Genomic DNA, 17,214 nt, shown 5'->3' on the forward strand with positions numbered 1-17,214 from the left:
ACTCAAGTACATTTGAAAGGCAAATATTGTACTCTTTACTCCACTACATTTCTATCCATAACTGTGAGTACCCGTTACTTCTTCTTCTAAAAAAGGAAAAAAGACAAATCTCGGAAACCCTCAATTTGTTGTTTCCCTCTCAAACGTGATTGGATTGTGCAGGCGCCACTGATTGGGACAGCCTATCAGCAATCACCTTCAGCTTTCCGGCAAAGTCAACTCCATGGTCAGATTTAGATAAGAAAATGCAAACAAACGACAGCAACATTATACCATATGTACTGGTCTTGTTCAAAACTTGCCAATTTTTGGTCATCCTTTTTTGATACCATGTCTCAAATATATGGTTTTGATATTCAGCCTTCTCCTTTAATTGCAATTCTTGGCATAATTCCGGAATCGGACCAAGGTAGTTTCCCAGCCTACCTACAGAGGGCGTTTGCCTTTTCCTCTTTATTGGCTAGAAGGCTCATTCTTTTCAAGTGGAAAGACACAACTTCTCCAATACACGACCACTGGATAAGGGACATGATGCAGAGCCTTAAACTGGAAAAAATAAGGGGTACGCTAAATGGCTCCCTTCAGTCATTTCAGAAAACATGGGACCCTTTCACAAGATACGTGGACTTATTGCCTGGCCTGGACATTTGAAATAGCCTTGATCTCTCCTTTCCTATTTATGTACAGTGAATGCACTTTTACCTGTTTTGTTTGTTTGTTTGTTTGTCTTTTGTTTTTGTCTTCTTGTCTCCAATTTCTGTTCTGTTACTGAGAAAATCTTAATAAATAAACAATTAAAAAAAAAGGATTTAGATAAGAGACAAAACCATGGACGAAACAATGGATGAAGACGCAGCAGGTCCATCCCGGGAATGTGCCTACCTGTGGCCCCACCTCGCCAGACTATTTCAATTTTCTGAACAAGTTAATGATAGTTTTCGCTTCAAGTGTTGCAATTACAAAATAGTATTTTGTATTTGAAATACATATTTTATATACATGTATTAGAAATACTGCCCATCCCTGGCAACATGGTAAAAAGATGGAAATTACTTGATTTTACTTTCAATTCCTTTTACATTCTCCAAGGTATTAACATTAGCATTTTTCATAACTCCATGTAGGACGTTTCTGTACATAAATGTAAGCACTGTGGCAGTAGTAATGCAATATTTAGAAAATGTAGGCTACTCTTGTACTCTTGATACTCAAGTACTTTTAAAAACAAGTACTTCAGTACTTTTACTTAAGTAGACATCTGACTGTTGTACTTTTACTTGTACTTGAGTAAAATTTAGCAAAGGGTAACTGTACTTTTACTCAAGTAATGAAGCTGTGTACTCTGTCCGCCTCTGGTCCACTGGAGGCTGAATTGGCTACACGAGTGGTTAAGAGTGGAGTTTTACATAAATAAAACCTAGATGTAGTCTAATTAGGTGGATTACGTGGAGAGAAAAAGCAGGAGCAAGCTAGCGTGAGAGCAGCCACTCACACTACAAACAGGAAGTGACGCGATTCGCTTACCATAATCCTCGTAGAATGTCCACTTGGTTTTGATTGCCCTTAACAGTAAAGTCCCCTCGACGAGGGAAGCGGGGGTGAAGATCTTTCCCTATGAATTGGGACACCACTATATGCAAATTAGCGTAGCGAACGTGCTCACATACATCACGCGCAGCGTCGACGTGTCTAGCGGTAGGTAGTAGCCTTCTACTATTTTCATTCAGGAACATTCCGGTTCCAGCGGTCATGTTGACTGTTGTGTGGGCTGTGTTGGTTTATCTACGTCTGGTTAATAAACAGAGATATTCGTGTTCATGAGAATGCCGGAACACACATCCTAAATATTGACAAAACTACCCAGATCAGATATTTAACGTTATTTGATGGGCAGACTCTCTCAAAGCACTCGGCAGATATCATGAACATCATCAGATAGCTTCGTGAGAAAATAGGGTCCCGCTGGATTTTCATGTAAAAATTGATTTTTTTGCATATTTTGCTAATATAGAGTCTAAGGAACAAGATTTTTTTTGTCTTCAAATTTTCACGATCCATCTTTAGTGTTTTTTTCTGTATGTTGTAAAATAAGCGATTATATCTAGTCCGAAAAGTGATTTTCACATTTTCTTCTAATTTTTTGACAATTAATTCCACTTTTTGCACAGAAACCCCCCAGATAATGTAGAAAGGTTGTTGGTTCTAAAACAATATCCATAGTTTTTAAACTTTGAGTGTCTGAAAAGTGTAAAAACACCTCCACCCTTGTTGCCTATGTCAAAAACTATTTCTTAATCTTTGCTTTTCTTGATGCTTTCCTTGACCTGCCATGTCATTCTATTGTCTACCTTAAGATACATTTGTCTTGGAAATAATCTATAATAGTACAGGCAACACAGTACACCACTAGGTGTCATAGGCATGGGTAGTTGAGTAACAGTAGGCAAAATTAAGAAACAAAAGAATATAAGGTACAAACAAACAGACAAACCATGGATGGCCCTCTCACAGCCTGAACTAATACAAAAAACAAATAACTCAAGGGAAAACATTGCTCAGACACTAAACCATGTGCATTTGCTCTCTTTAAAAGCAACGGGTTATCCACAGCCAAAAGGCCGGGCGTGCGAGAGAAGCAATGAAGTCTTAGAATTAAGAATTAAGCCATGTTCTTCCAACAACAACAACCACAAACACCCATGCGGCAAAAATATCAAATGACCGGCTGTGTTCTCCCAGAGAGAAAGCTACGTATATGATCACCACCTACGGGTGGGCGTGTGCGCCAGCGCTGCAGGTCAGCCTTTCTGCATACAGTACACACCTGGCTTTAAAGTTCACCATCCTGGTAGCATACCTTTCTGCCAAGGCCTGAAGGGGACGGGGAGAATATTTACTTCTGCTACACTGGCAGAGAACTCATGTGAAACAGACTGTGGGGAGGTGGAAGGGGTTTAAATGCTGTCCGGCAGTATTATGAGTGGAACGTCTTAAGGGGGCCCTCTTCCCCATACAGCCTGATCTTATAGTGTGCCAATTCTATCAAGACACTCCACAATTTCATACTTGGTAGACACCCATGTATCCTGGATTTTGTGGCGACCATGAAAATGGTTCTTGCAAAAGAGTTTACATGTACATTATATTTAGCAGACACTTCTTGACCAAAGTCACTTACATACTGTATGTCAGCTATATTACAAGGGATCACATTGTCCCCGGAGCAACTTGGGGTTAAGTGCCTTGCTCAAGGGCATAACAGTGAAAGCCGGGAATTGAACCGACAACTTTCAGGCTACTGCACGCTAGCCCAGCTCCTTAACCACTACACTACCACTGCCCACTTGAAAGACTAGAGTGCCAGGTGGTAATATGGGTACAGTGTCAGGACCGCACACTGCAATCTCCCAGAAGAACTACATTTATTGAGTTAAAAACATAACTGATGATGACCCTGGTGGGTCGAAACGTTGCATTATGTGTTATGATTGCAGTGTGCGGACAACTACTCTTCTTTCCTTGATAAGCTTTTTTGTCCTGCACCTGGCCTCAGTGAGGTGGGATGTGCATACAACCACTTTGAAGAGGACTACAGTGTTAGGACCATCATGTCTAAGATGTGCCGCAGCCTCTTCTAAGTGTCTCCTAGCACTAGCATAGACAGAAGTCAGGTACTCTTGATGTTGCACCACCCAATCAGTCGGTGGACTGTCCCTGTGGTCACCTCCAGTATTTCCAAGTAGGTGGTCGACTGGTAACTGTGGCTTCTGACCGAACATCAGCTCATATGGGGAGTGCTGTGTGGACTGGTACACGGTGGTATTATAGGCTAACAGGAGCTGAGGGAGCAACTGGGGCCATTTACGCTTCTTTTCAGGGGGTAAGGTCCTGACCAAGTCATGAAGTGTCCTGTTGAAACGTTCACATTGACCATTCCCCTCGGGATGATAAGTGGTGGTTCTAGTCTTTGTTATGATGTAGGTGTCACACAGGTGCTTCAACAGCTCCCCCTCAAAGCTGTGCCCCTGATCAGAGTGGATTCTCCTTGGCACACCATACACATAGAACCATCTCTCAGTTAGAATCTTAGCTACGGTGGAAACTCTCTGATCAGGGGTGGGAAAGGCCTGGGTAAACTTTGAGAAAACATTTGTGACTACCAGAACATTCTCTTGTCCTATGCTTGCCCAATCCAAGAGAGTAAAGTCAATGGAGATTATCTACAAAGGCTTAGTGGCTAACATATTTCCCAAGAAGGATCTGGCTTGGGTTGTCTTACTTTAGCAAGCACAGTGCTCACACTCAGAACACCACTTTTGCACCTCATGCCACATCTGGGGCCAGTAGCACCTCTGTCATATCAAATCTGTGGTCCTGTCCACCCCCAGATGGCCGTGGTTGTTGTGTAGGCTAGTGAGCACTTCGACTCGCAACACCTTTGGCAGTAAAAGCTGCAGCACTGGATCCCTAGAAGGAGGAGCCTGGGTCGCTCGGTACAAGGTCCCATCCACTTCCTGTATCTGGGACCACTGCTTTATCAACCCTTGCAGGACTTTCAGGTCTCTTTTGGTTCGACCAGGGATGGTGTCCACCATACAAGATTCTGTCATCCAAGAGTCTTGGATAGGTGCACTCGAGGCTTGCATGTTGGCTATGGCAAGCGGCAGGGGAACGTCCAGGCCGTGTGACACAGATCAGTGTACACGGTGAACGTGTTGCCCAGGAGATACTTGCCATTTTTTTCTGTGATTGCCCACTTGACTGCAAGGAGTTTGAGTTTCATGGCACTATAATTTGACATGTTCCTCTCACTTGGCCGCAAGCCCCGGCTAGCAAAGGCTATTGGTTGCTGTAACCCATCCTTCTCCTGTGACAGAACTGCCCCCAATTCTGCATGGCATGCTTCCGTCTCTAAGATAAAGGGATGACTGAAATCGGCATAACCTAGGACTGGTGCTTGAACAAGCCATTCTTTTAAGGCTCTGAATCCAGAAAAAGTTCTGAAGGCAAACCTGAACGTCACTACATTCAATGTTAACTATCCAATATTCAGATGTCTGTAATTGAAATGTATGCAAATTAGCGCATAATTAATGAGATATTGTTAAATTACATGCATAAACATATATTTTCAGAAAACTTGTAATGCAAAAAAGTTATTGCAAAAAAATATTGTCTCTACATAAATAATCAACTAGTACATTTTCATAAGAATATCAAAGAGTTAAATTTTTTACCCTATTCACCCATTCTATGTTGCCTATGGAGGCCAGTTTTAGGCCGCAAATGCTAATTAGCAGGTTTAAAACTAAGAAATCAGCTAAGTAAATATGATATTCAGAATCAGCACCCAAAAATTAGGCAGAATACCCTCTTTACCAGTGTTTTCTCACATTTGACACCCAAGTGATAGTAGTCCCAGTCTTAATTATGCATTATATAAATGATGATGTCATCTAAGTGTGAAAATGGATCGTGAAAATTTGAAGACAAAAAAAATCTTGTTCCTTAGACTCTATACTAGCAAAATATGCAAAAAAATCAATTTTTACAAGAAAATCCAGCGGAATTACACAAGACACCGTACTACTACACGTGGACGTGCAAAAACGAGGGTTAGGGCAAAAATCTAGGGGAAGGGGAGGTATTAGGACGGGCCCATAGACTTGGTAGTGATTTATAAACAGTTTTTGTGAGGGCTACTTTGTTAATGTTACTTCGGGAAACTGCGAGTAAGGGGTTGCGACTGCACAGCCTAAGCTGCTGAAGTGCCGTGAGGGTGCCACAAATGAACTTCAGAAACAATATTTAAGCTCACGATATTCAGACCTGCCCACCCTCCCGAAGCTCCCGATTAGCCACACCGGGCCTGTATAGCATAATGAATGTTGCACAATGCTTGCACACAATCGCAGTTCTATCTACCGTTTTCTTTCCGCTGTCATCATAAGTAAAATCAAATCCAAAATGTTCCCACACACCAGACTTATGCGACGCTGGTGCATCATCATCCAACTCCGTGCTGCCTTCGTTATCTCTCCCACTTGCCATTGCTACACGTGACCCGCAGCACTCCACACCTCCACTTTCATGCAAAAGGGAAAAAAAACGTCTGAGGTCACATATGGGCAACATTATGCAAGCCATGAACCGTCAAAACCGTATGATGCACACATGCCCCGAACCGAGACAAGCGAACCGAACGGTTCGGATTTTTTTTCATGAACCATGCCACCCCTAGTGGGTGTGTGTGTGTGTGTTCATGTGTGTCGGCTTGCCTGCATGTGTGTGTGTATGTTTTATTATGTGTGTGTGTTCGCTTTTGAGTGGGTGTGTGGGGGTAATGGTGTGTGTGTGTTCATGTGTGTGTGTGCTTGTGCCCAGGGTGCGATTTGTAGGGGGGATGGTGAGGATTTCCCCACCTCTGGTTTTCCTATCCCTACCTCTGCTTAATTATTTTTATCGTCGGGGGGGACAACATTTATCCCCCTCTGCCCCTCATATTGATTAATGCTACTTCATATAAGTAAAGCGCTGCAACGTGAGAACAGTCTAGTAGGCTAGCCTACATAATAATCTGACATCAGAAACGCACCGTCACCGTCAGCACTGATGCTGCTGACACAGTGGCTGCGTGATAACTTAATTTGGCCTTGATCGTGCAGGACATTTCAGAATGTCGAGTGTGTAATCCATCATAAATGGCTAGGTTCAATGGAAAAGTTAGCTGGACAAATGAAAGAAAACGAGAAGGATTCAGTGAAGCATATTAATGTTTTAGAACCTTCAAAATCAGAAAACTGATGCAACTGATATGGAGGACAACTGCACGTAGAGTAGAACGTAGGCCTATTGTCCGAAGGAACTTACATTAAATGAGGAGATATTTGCTGAATGTCACAAAAAGTGTTACAGAAATTGCTTGGCATCGCTTATTCAATGGCTCTCTACCTAAACACCTGTAGTCTGCGGAGGACGAACGAGAAGCACTCGTTTGATAAATCAGCCAGTAGTAGACAAATAACTTTTAGAAATAATCTGTACTGCAAAAACGAATGTTGGTGGGTATTTAAACTATCTAGCGGGTGTTTTAACAGCTGCAAGAAATAGAAGCTTCATGGTCTTTATGTTCTGGTTCGTAAATTATTTTCATAAAACTTCAAGTTGCCCTATAACTTTACTCTCCAAACTCTTCACTGCACTGTAGGCAATTAACTGACAGTATGATAGGCTATTTATTTTCTGTAGGCTACAATAAACACATTTATTTTTTCAACTTTTGCAATATTACGCACTTGGCTACTGAACGCAAATCAGCAGGAGAGAGAATGCACGTAGCCTACGCAGCGTGTAGCGCAATGTGTAGGCTATTTGGTTACCAACTAACACTGTTAGCCAATTCACTAACTTAAGACTTCAGTGTCATCATATACAACGTTTTACACAACAAATACAGAAAGGATGGAGGCAGCAAAAGTAGAGAAGTCATTTCAAATGGGGCAAGAACAAGGTGAATTTGTATGCTTGTCAAAACGTAGTCCTACCCTGCATTAGAGGAGCTGATCATCATACCAAGCACACTCACTGTTACACCACGGTAAACTAAAACTAAAATGTTACAAAGGTGGCAAAAATAATATAGGGTATTATTAGCCATGACATTACTAGGCTATGAATCGTTTGTTCATTTTAAATTTTTTTTGGGGTGGGGGGGGGGAAACTTATTCAAAATCACCCCCCCCCCCCCCCTCTGGTTTTGACACAAATTGCACCCTGCTTGTGCCTGTGCCTGTGTGCCTGCTTGCCTGCATGTGTGTGTGCGTGTTTGTGTGTGTGTGTGTGCTTGTGCCTGTGTGCCTGCTTGCCTGCATGTGTGTGTGCGTGTTTGTGTGTGTGTGTGTGTGGATGTGTTTATGTGTGTGTGTGTGTGTGTGTGTGTGTGTGTGTGCGTATGTGGGTGTTTGTGCGTGTGTGTACATGTTTGTGTTTATGTGTGTTTGTGCCTGCGTGCCTGTATGTGCTGCGTGTCTACTCTGTGTGTATGTTTGTGCGTGTGTCTTTATGTGTGTGTGTGTTTATGCATGTGTGTGTTTATGTGTCTATGTGCATGTGTTTGTGTGTGTGAGTGTGTGCATACCTGTGTGTGTCTGTGTGTGTGTGTCTGTGCTTGTGTGTGTGTGTGTGTGTGTGTTTGTGCCTGCATGTATCTTTATGTGTGTGTTTGCGTGTGTTAATGACTGTGTGTGTGTGCATGTGGTGTGTGTGTGTGTGTGTGTGTGTGTGTGCGGTGTGTGTGGTGTGTTTGTGCTTGTGCGTGTGTGTGTTTATGTGTGTGTGCCTGCATGTGTTTGCATGTATCTTTATGTGTGTGTTTGCGTGTGTTAATGACTGTGTGTGTGTGCATGTGTAGTACCCTGGAAATCCAGAGTTCTCGCAAGCGCACAATGGAATTGGAATGGAATGGAATGGCAATTGCACGTTACTTTTCCCCCTTGCATCTTGTGGAACCAATTAAATCGGCGTATCTGATATATGCGGGCCAGAGGCAAGCTAAACTGATGACGACAGCGCTGCAACGTTGGAGGTCAGTAAACATTGATTGTAGTTAGGGATGTAACGGTATGAAAATTGAACCTCACGGTTAAAGTGACCAAACTTATCACGGTTTTCGGTATTATCGCTGTATTTTTAAAAGTGTGTTCAATATGTTCAGAAAGCACTAATAGGCCTACACAAGCTGAAATAGTTTAAAAAAGTGTGACAGCATTTACTATATTACAAAATATATGACTTGGAGTTTGCTATTTCTGTTATATGGATCCATTGAGTGAGACCAAAGTAAGCGTTCAAAATAAAACTTTAGGGTACGGTATTCTCCTGATAACGTGAGTGGAATGGATTTATTGTGGACACGCACATAAAAACACGCAGAGTGGCTACATGATACAGTGCACGTTAGTAGTACTGTAGATGAGTAGATAACAGAATCAGTAGGGTACCAGTTTTGTTTCATTGTACCAGGCCTACTGTATGCCAAAAGCAGGCTCGGATGAAGCTGGGAAGGATTAAACACATGGTTTCCACACAGTGATGAACAAAACAGTGATAATCATTATATCTGAAATGAAAACGGTAATTGTAGTGTTATCCAATTGCGTCGAAGTCCGGAATCATTCAGAGTAAGCATTGGTCTAGTGTTTTCCAATTGCGTGCAGTGAGATTTTCAAATGCATGCTTACGTGCCGCCCCTCGAGTTGGGCCATTACATTGTTCGTGGCCAGACCCTTAATCTTTCTAGATTACCAGGGTCTGGATTTTCCAGGCTACATGTGTAGTGTACAGTCACTAAATGTACACATATGTAAGGGATAATGTATAGAACGCCGGTCATTATGGGGAAAATAAGTCCCAACAGGGCGAACCGGACCCCGACGCGCCAGGGTCTTGTTCCGCCCTGAAGGGACTTATTTTCCCATAATGACCGGCGTTCTATACATTATCCCGCTTATTATACGGCTACTTGCCAAAACGAAAAAATAAACTCCATGATGTCTCTTTACACTTATTTGTTACCGTTTCGTCATGGCTTTTGCTGAGAAACAAATAGTTTGCAACACACGCTGAACTTGAATCAAACATTCTTTAGAACACAGCTGATCAACCGTCTGCTTTCACTTTTGAATGAAGTTCCAAGCGCAAACTCCGTTGCCATTGACAGCGGTCATTCTTGTTTTCAGAGGTCCTTTCCCAAGAAATAATGGCCGCTAGAACTTTCGGAAATCCCATTCAAGTCAATGGAGCATTCTACTTGCATTGTGAAGAGCCGTATAATAAATTAATTTACTGTATGGTCCCCCAAGAATGGAATTCCACGAAACTTGGCATGCATTCAGAGGGTGCCAGAATGATCCTACACCTTTAATGTTGTGCAGCTTAGAACCTGTCAGCCAGATATACCTGTGGTTACAACATCTCATTTGGCTTTTTCATTTTTAACTAGATGGCGCTATACATCAAATGAGTGGTTATGGGATGGGCTGACATTGTCCCTTGAGACAAACATACTAAAAAAATGTGGTCCTCCACGGTTCTCGCGATATTCACAAAAAACTGTGTCCGGCCTACCCTCCTTTTGGGGGGTGGCAGTCATAACTATGTGCTAACTATCTTGCAAGCTGCATTCTGGTGTCAAGCTGTTTTGGTGGTGGCTCACAGTGGTGGAACACCACTTGCATTTGTCCACTAAAATAGTTGTGTTAACGAACTTAAATAGTATGTATGACAGTGAAATACACTACCGTTCAAAAGTTTTGAAACACCTACTCTTTTAGGTCAAAAAGTTCAATAGTTTAAAAAAGCCATAAAAGAGTAGGTTTTTCAAAACATTTGACCGGTAATGTAGTAACGTAGTAATGTAGTAACACCTACTCTTTTTTACTATTGTTACATTGTAGAGCAAAACTGAAATCTATGAATTAACAGATGTGGGATAAGGGTAATGTAGTACACAAAAAAGAGTAAACAAAGCTGTTTGTTTACATGTTATATATTTTAGGCTCTTCAAAGCAGACAATTTTTGCTATGATGACAGCATTCACACTCCTGGCATGCCCTCAACCACCTCAACATTAGACACTGGGAATGGTTTTCTAACAGTCCTGAAGAAGTTCCCATATACAGTATGTTGTACGGGAAATTTTTGCTTACTACATAACACCTAAAAGAGTAGGTGTTTCAAAACTTTTGACCGGTAGTGTATATCTGTGGCTGTCATGGTCTTGGGTTTCTTCTTCACTTTGTCTGTCTTAGTTCTTCACTGTCTCAGATGGCATACATCAATTAGTACACTTTAATGCAGTGTGCTGGGTGCACTGTGTGCTTACTCGCGTAGTGTATGAATTTCATCGGAATAGTGTCATCTCAAGTCAAACACCATCACTGTGCACTTAAAGGTTGTATCAGCGATTGCAGGCCCAAAAAAGGCCCAAATAAATGATCACATTCATCTAATCTTTCTTAACGATCCACTAACTGGCCGCCCCATAAGCAGGCCGTCAAAAACCCGCCTCTCTTTAGGCAGCCAAGGCTCTGAGATCTGCACACAAAAACAATTGCTACCAACAAGTGTTGCCAACCACTCAAAGGCAAAATAAAGTGGTCCAACCAATAACCGACGAGATACACGTTCAGCAGAGTTTCAATTGCACAGGAGGGAGGGGGAGGGAGTAGCAAGCTAGCTCTCTGTTTTGTTTGAACGTCAACATCAGTTTTCCCACCGGAAAAAGAATGAGATAATTTGGGACAACGTCGCCCAAGTTATGGACAGCCAGCTTAAATGGGGGCAGTGGGGAGTTACTTTCAGTTTCAGTTTTGATGCCCCCATGGGTCTGCTTTAAGTTGCCTGTCCATAACTTGGCCTACGTTGTCCCAAATTATCTCATTATTTTTCCGATGGGCTGCATGTGGTGAACTTATACAACAGGGCTATGGGTCAGTTTACCCTGAACTTACACAAATGACACACTGGGAAATCTGAAAACCCTTCCTCCAACTTAGGTTAAATTACTTGAACACAAAGTCGAGTCAGATTTTATGCTAGGTGACACATACGAATATCTTGTACCCTGACTTGACGTCAAAATTATGCTCTCCAATCACGGAGGCCTTCATTGCAACAACACAACAAGAGGTGAACTTCACACTCATTACAAATTGGCAAGGTAGGCTAGTTTATCAATAAATTACAACTACAAATAGAAACTTTCGCCCAATGTTCTCCTTCTTGCAGGTTCGTCTGGGTTCACAAAGGCTAATCTGAAAGATTGGGTCAAATTCAAAATAAAAATCAGGCACATTAAACCACTAACTTAAGTTTCTTCAGTTTGCAGTGTGAATCCTTCAATAGAGCACAAAACTGCTGATCTCCCAAGTCTCCTGGTTTCTTCTTACTGAGATCCAGGTCTGTGAGGAGTAAGGGGTTTATTCTTAGAACTGAAGTCAAATAAGCAGAAGCTTTCTCTGCAGCATCACTCTTCAACAACCTGTAGAGAGAAACATGAATCACTGTCAAAAGTATATCACATTGCTGCTTCCATTTCCTTTTAGCGTCTGGAAGTGTTCCTAGTTTCATTTACTGTGAACATGACGAAGTGTGCACTGGAATAATTCTACACACTCTAAACCCATCAGTCTGGTGTGGCCATCAGTGTTCTATACCTCTGTATATAATATATACATTTTAAACCAGATGTAATTGATTTGATCTCTCTTATTCTCGAATGTTTAATGTATCACATAAAATTATTTTAACAAATCAAATTTAGACATTCAAAACATGAACAGATTGGTGGCAACAAAGAGATCGTATGCTCTTCTGTGACGTTTCCTCACCTCAGGCTCTTTAGTTTATGTTTTCGATCATAAACTAAATTATGTAAATCAGTGAGTAGTTTCACTGCTGAGTCTCCAGGATTGTTCCCTCTCAGATCCAGCTCTACCAGGTGTGAGGGGTTTGATTTCAGGGCTGAGGCCAGAGCTGCATATCCTTCACCAGTTATACCACAGTCTGCAAGTCTAAGGAAAGTAGGGGAGTTTGAAATTGATATGGCAAAAAACATATAATCAAAAAACACATTTGAATATTAATTTATGATACTTCAGTCGACAGCCCCTAAACCTCACTCCCGTCCGAGTCACGGCACAAATATAATCCATGTTGTGTTGAGCACGCGGCTCAACAAAATATACTGTAGAGTGATAACCAATTGTACAGCGTACAATGCCTCTCGTCCAATCAGAAGTCAATAAATAGTTTGACCAGACCTAAATATTGTATAAAGAACAGTAATGCTTTTCTGATTGTCATGACGTGGTTGAGGTAAAACAAATGTATTTTGCTTTCATTGGTAACAAATATTGGAAGTATTTCATAACAAGTATAAATACATTCATAAAGGATTAGGCCCAAGCTACAATTATTTTAGAAGACATTTAATTTTTTGAATGTAGGAACTCCATACTGTCAGCAGATGACTTTGCAACATTTTTTACTAAAAAAGTTGCTAAAATAAGTGCCCAGTTTGATGAGCTTTTAAGGAGGGCTTTGACTTGTTTAGACATGGTGGCATCATTGAATTTCCTTGAATTTCCCCTTGGGGATCAATAAAGTATCTATCTATCTATCTATCTATCTATCTATCTATCTATCATTGGACTCTTTCTCTCCTCTTGATGAAGAAGAGATTTCTCTACTGCTTCAGCGAAGCCGTCCAACAACATGCCCTTTGGATCCTCCTCTGCAGTCTATCGCACCTGCTGTTCTGCCGGGGGTCCAGTATGTGTTTAATTCTTCACTCAGTTCTGGAATAGTTCCTTCTTGTTTTAAACAGGCAAGGGTTACACCTTTGCTCAAGACAATTACACTTAATCCAATTGATGCAAAAAAAACTACAAAAACTATGGACCTGTCACCTGAGGACTTTACCGTTTCTCATCAGATTTCTGCATGCCTTAACGGAACATTTTGGGAAACTACCTTATTCACCGTCTCCCTCAGAGTTAGATGAGATGATGCATACCCTTCTCGTCTGCGCGCAGTAACTCAGTCTGAGGCACCCACTGTTACATAGCTCATTGAGGTGAGCAGAGCCAACTGGCCTATAACTCCCAAAATCGACAAAAGTATTCTTACATTTTACCATTTACATGAGGTGACTTGCATAGTTACAAAATATAGGCTACAAATACCAATGTAAAATGAGACACAAGATAATTGCTGTGTCTCATTTTAAATTGGAATTTGTACACATTGTAATAATACTAGTCACAACATGTAAATAGGACCATTGTTAGGAGATTTAGGGAGATACAGTAAGCTAGTTGATTCTGTCCACCTCAACTCTCTTTTTTTACAAAAAATCATAAACTGAACTCCAAGTAGCACAGCAAACTTTGGCACTTATGTATCAGAAACACTGAATGTGAACTACTTGAATGTATTTATCATCTTGCACATCCTTCTTTTGTGTGTGTGTGTGTGTTTGTGTGTGTGTGTGTGTGTGTGTGTGTGTGGTGTGTGTGGGTTTGGTTGGATATATTATTGCTTTTACATTTATTTGTATTTATTGAACACAAGGTTAGAACTGCTAACAAATTTCATAGTACCCTGTGCAATAACAATAAAGGAATTCTTTATAATGCTTTGTGACACTTCAAGTTGTAAAGGCTTATATAGTAACACAATACTATGTGAACGCAATCATGAGTATGTATAAATAGTTATATATACTAATGTCAATAATTGTGAGGCTTTATGAATGGTTTATAACCCTTTGTCAATGTATTTATAATCCTTTATGAATACTGGATTCATAGAAAGTATCACCGACTTTTTTCATTTTCAGATTTAAAATAAGAAAAAAGATCTTATCAAACGAATTAAACCACTAACTTAAGCGTCTGCAATTTGCAGTGTGAATCCTCCAGTACAGCAGAAAGCTGCTTTGCTACTGAGTCTCCTAGTTTCTTCCCACTCAGATCCAGCTCTGTCTCGAGTAAGGGGTTTATTCCATGAACTTTAATCAGAGAAGAGCAGGCTTTTTTTGCAGCATCACTCTTCAACAACCTGCAAATAGAGAAACATGAAGCATCGTCATTGTTGCAGCCATCTGCATTTGGAGTCTGTTGGTGTTCCCAGTTTAGTTTACAATGAACATGACTATATTGGGAACAGAAGTTAGATGATGATTAGCTATAACTTTCTTTGTCTTCGTTTGCTTTTTGATTTGCTTAATTCTCTCACCTCAGTTTATTTAGTTTACATGTTGAATTCTTCTTTAAATTGGTGAGCAGCTCCACTCCTGATTCTCCAGGGTCATTTCCTCTCAGGTCCAGCTCTACCAGGTGTGAGGGCTTTGATTTCAGAGCTGAGGCAAGAGCAGCATATCCTTCTCCTGTTATATTACACTCTGAAAGTCTAGAGAAAATTGAGAAGTTTTTTTTTTCAATGCTGCCCCAAAATATATGAATACATATTTATACATATAGTATATAACATATTATTCATAATGCCATATAATGGTTGCCATACAGTGGGCATCGCTTTCAAATGGCCACTTCAGTCGCGCATTACGAGGCGTGAAGCTGCGTGTAGCTTTAGTACCACTTTCAGCCACTGTGCGTCGCTCTGCCACTGTACATCGTTCTGTCTGCCGCCCCTTCTGAAAAAGCTCGATTTACCTCGATTTAGGCTACTTGGGTATGGCTTAAGGCTTGACTACACGGTGGTAACGGATATCGAAATTTGCTGTCTACATTATTGTCAGTGTTGGGTTAACGCAACTACGCAAATCAAAACAGTGGTGTGATAATTGAGCCAGTAGAGAAATAACTGTTCAGAATTAATCTGTAGCCTTGGGTAGGCTTCTGCAATGTTTTTAATAGGCTACGCTATAGAGGCTTAGACAACTATGACCCACGTTTTGGTTTCGTAAATTAATTTGCCCTACTTCTTGACTGCAATGTAGTCAATTGACTGCTTGACATGTAATTTTTATTTTTCTGTACAATAAACAAATACATCTGCTTTATGCCGCAGAATTACATTCATATTTGGAACTTACATAGTCCAATGCATTGTTACACTACGTTAGTGTTTCCCAAAACCATAGTAGCAACGAACGTTCGCAACCACTATCGTAAAGTTGTGTAGTTACAACTACACCCCTCGACCTGTGGTAGAATGCTAGTAGAAGCATAGTTCCAAGGATCTTCATGTCAAAGACGTCACTGACGCCAGTTATTTGTTAATAATTATAAATATATTTAGGTTTCTAATTGATATTTACACTTCTAACCACCATATATCCATATCCAAAGGTAGAAAATACATAAATGAAAAGTCAACTTGCAGCCATGTGCACGTAAGTAAAAGTCACACACCTGCAGATAATAATAAGGTGGTGCGCACTTTTTGACGAGTCAGCTGAGAATATGTAGCCTTTGATTTTCATGGAGGGGGGGGGTCCTTGTTAGTTTACGCAAACCAAGCCAAGAAGGCTGATTCTGATTTTGATAATATGATCTGCACAAAAGATAAACTTAGGTAAACAACGATGTCAATATTGTTGTCAAAATCTTAACCCAGATTCGAACTCTTGGACAGGGGACTGGTAACTGCTGTGCAACGGCGGCTGTCATCTGCCGGCCTTAACGCAATGCGCCACAGAAGTATGTGCAGGTGCCCGTTCACGTGCTACTAAACATCATTAACCACCTTAGTCCAGACTACTGAAGTTTGGAAACTATCATGGTCCAAACTTACAGTACTATGTAAGTACGACAGTTTTGGGAAACAGTCGTAACTTACATGTTGGTTAGTTGAACGATGCATCCTGTTAGTAAAAAGCTAACCTCCGTAGTTGTACGGGAAACGCACCACAGATCAGCTTGTAGGCCATTAGCAATCTGTTTATTTTATTTTATGAAGCCTACACAGTAGATCACATGCCACATTCTCACTTTCAATAGACAGATGCAATAGTCATTGGTCAAGTATTGAGTATAAAGCAATTAAGATAGTACCCTATACAAAAAGTACTTCATACTATCATAAAAATTTGTTAAAACGAATAGCATTTTGCAACTTGACAAAACACTGGATTAAATATCGTAGGCACAGGAGAAAACTTGTACATCCATTGGCCCGTGGGGAGATCACATGCCAGTTGCCTCTCCCTTCAGTGCTATGACTCGTTCGGCTGTGAGCTTGTTTCGCCAAAAAAAAAAAAACTATTGCAGATATCAATGCGTCTTTGTTCATGGGTTTGGCCTCACAGCAGAGGCTTAGACAACTATGACCCACGTTTTGGTTTCGTAATTTGCCCTACTTATTGACTGCAATGTAGTCAATTGACTGCATGACAGGTTATTTTATTCCACAGCAGTGGTAGCGGGGGGTAGGAGGATTACTGTTAGCGCAGGATTTATATAAAATTCTTCAACAGAAGGCCTGCCTCGAATGCAGGCTTGCCCAAAAAAAGGCCTGTGGTTTGTGCAGCCTACAGCAAGTAGGTCTTAGTGAGTTAGGAGTCCTCTAGACTTCTTTTCAGCTGTCTCAGAGGTGGAAAGTTGCGTTCGTTGGGGTCAGGGCCGGATTAACAATTCATAGAACCTTGGGAACAAATGTCTGATGCCCCCCCCCACCCCCCTTGCCCC

General features: G+C 41.1%; 1 protein-coding gene across 2 annotated transcripts in view; it reads right to left on the bottom strand.

Moving 5' to 3' along the window:
- The window catches only part of LOC143132185 (uncharacterized), a 223,345-nt gene that overhangs the window by 108,040 nt on the left and 98,091 nt on the right, over positions 1-17,214 (bottom strand). For both annotated transcript variants that reach the window (XM_076291544.1, XM_076291545.1), the window contains exons 22-25: positions 14,801-14,974; positions 14,450-14,623; positions 12,391-12,573; positions 11,868-12,041 (exon numbers count right to left, since the gene is read on the bottom strand). In XM_076291544.1, coding sequence (XP_076147659.1) covers positions 11,868-12,041; positions 12,391-12,573; positions 14,450-14,623; positions 14,801-14,974 — 705 coding nt within the window. The remainder of the gene's footprint in view (positions 1-11,867; positions 12,042-12,390; positions 12,574-14,449; positions 14,624-14,800; positions 14,975-17,214) is intronic.

Source organism: Alosa pseudoharengus, unplaced genomic scaffold (genome assembly GCF_046254945.1).
Source record: "Alosa pseudoharengus isolate Yale_2024_CS ecotype anadromous, Long Island Sound unplaced genomic scaffold, YU_APseudo_1.1 YU_APseudo_1.1_scf_19, whole genome shotgun sequence".
In the NCBI taxonomy this organism is placed as follows: Eukaryota; Metazoa; Chordata; class Actinopteri; order Clupeiformes; family Clupeidae; genus Alosa; species Alosa pseudoharengus.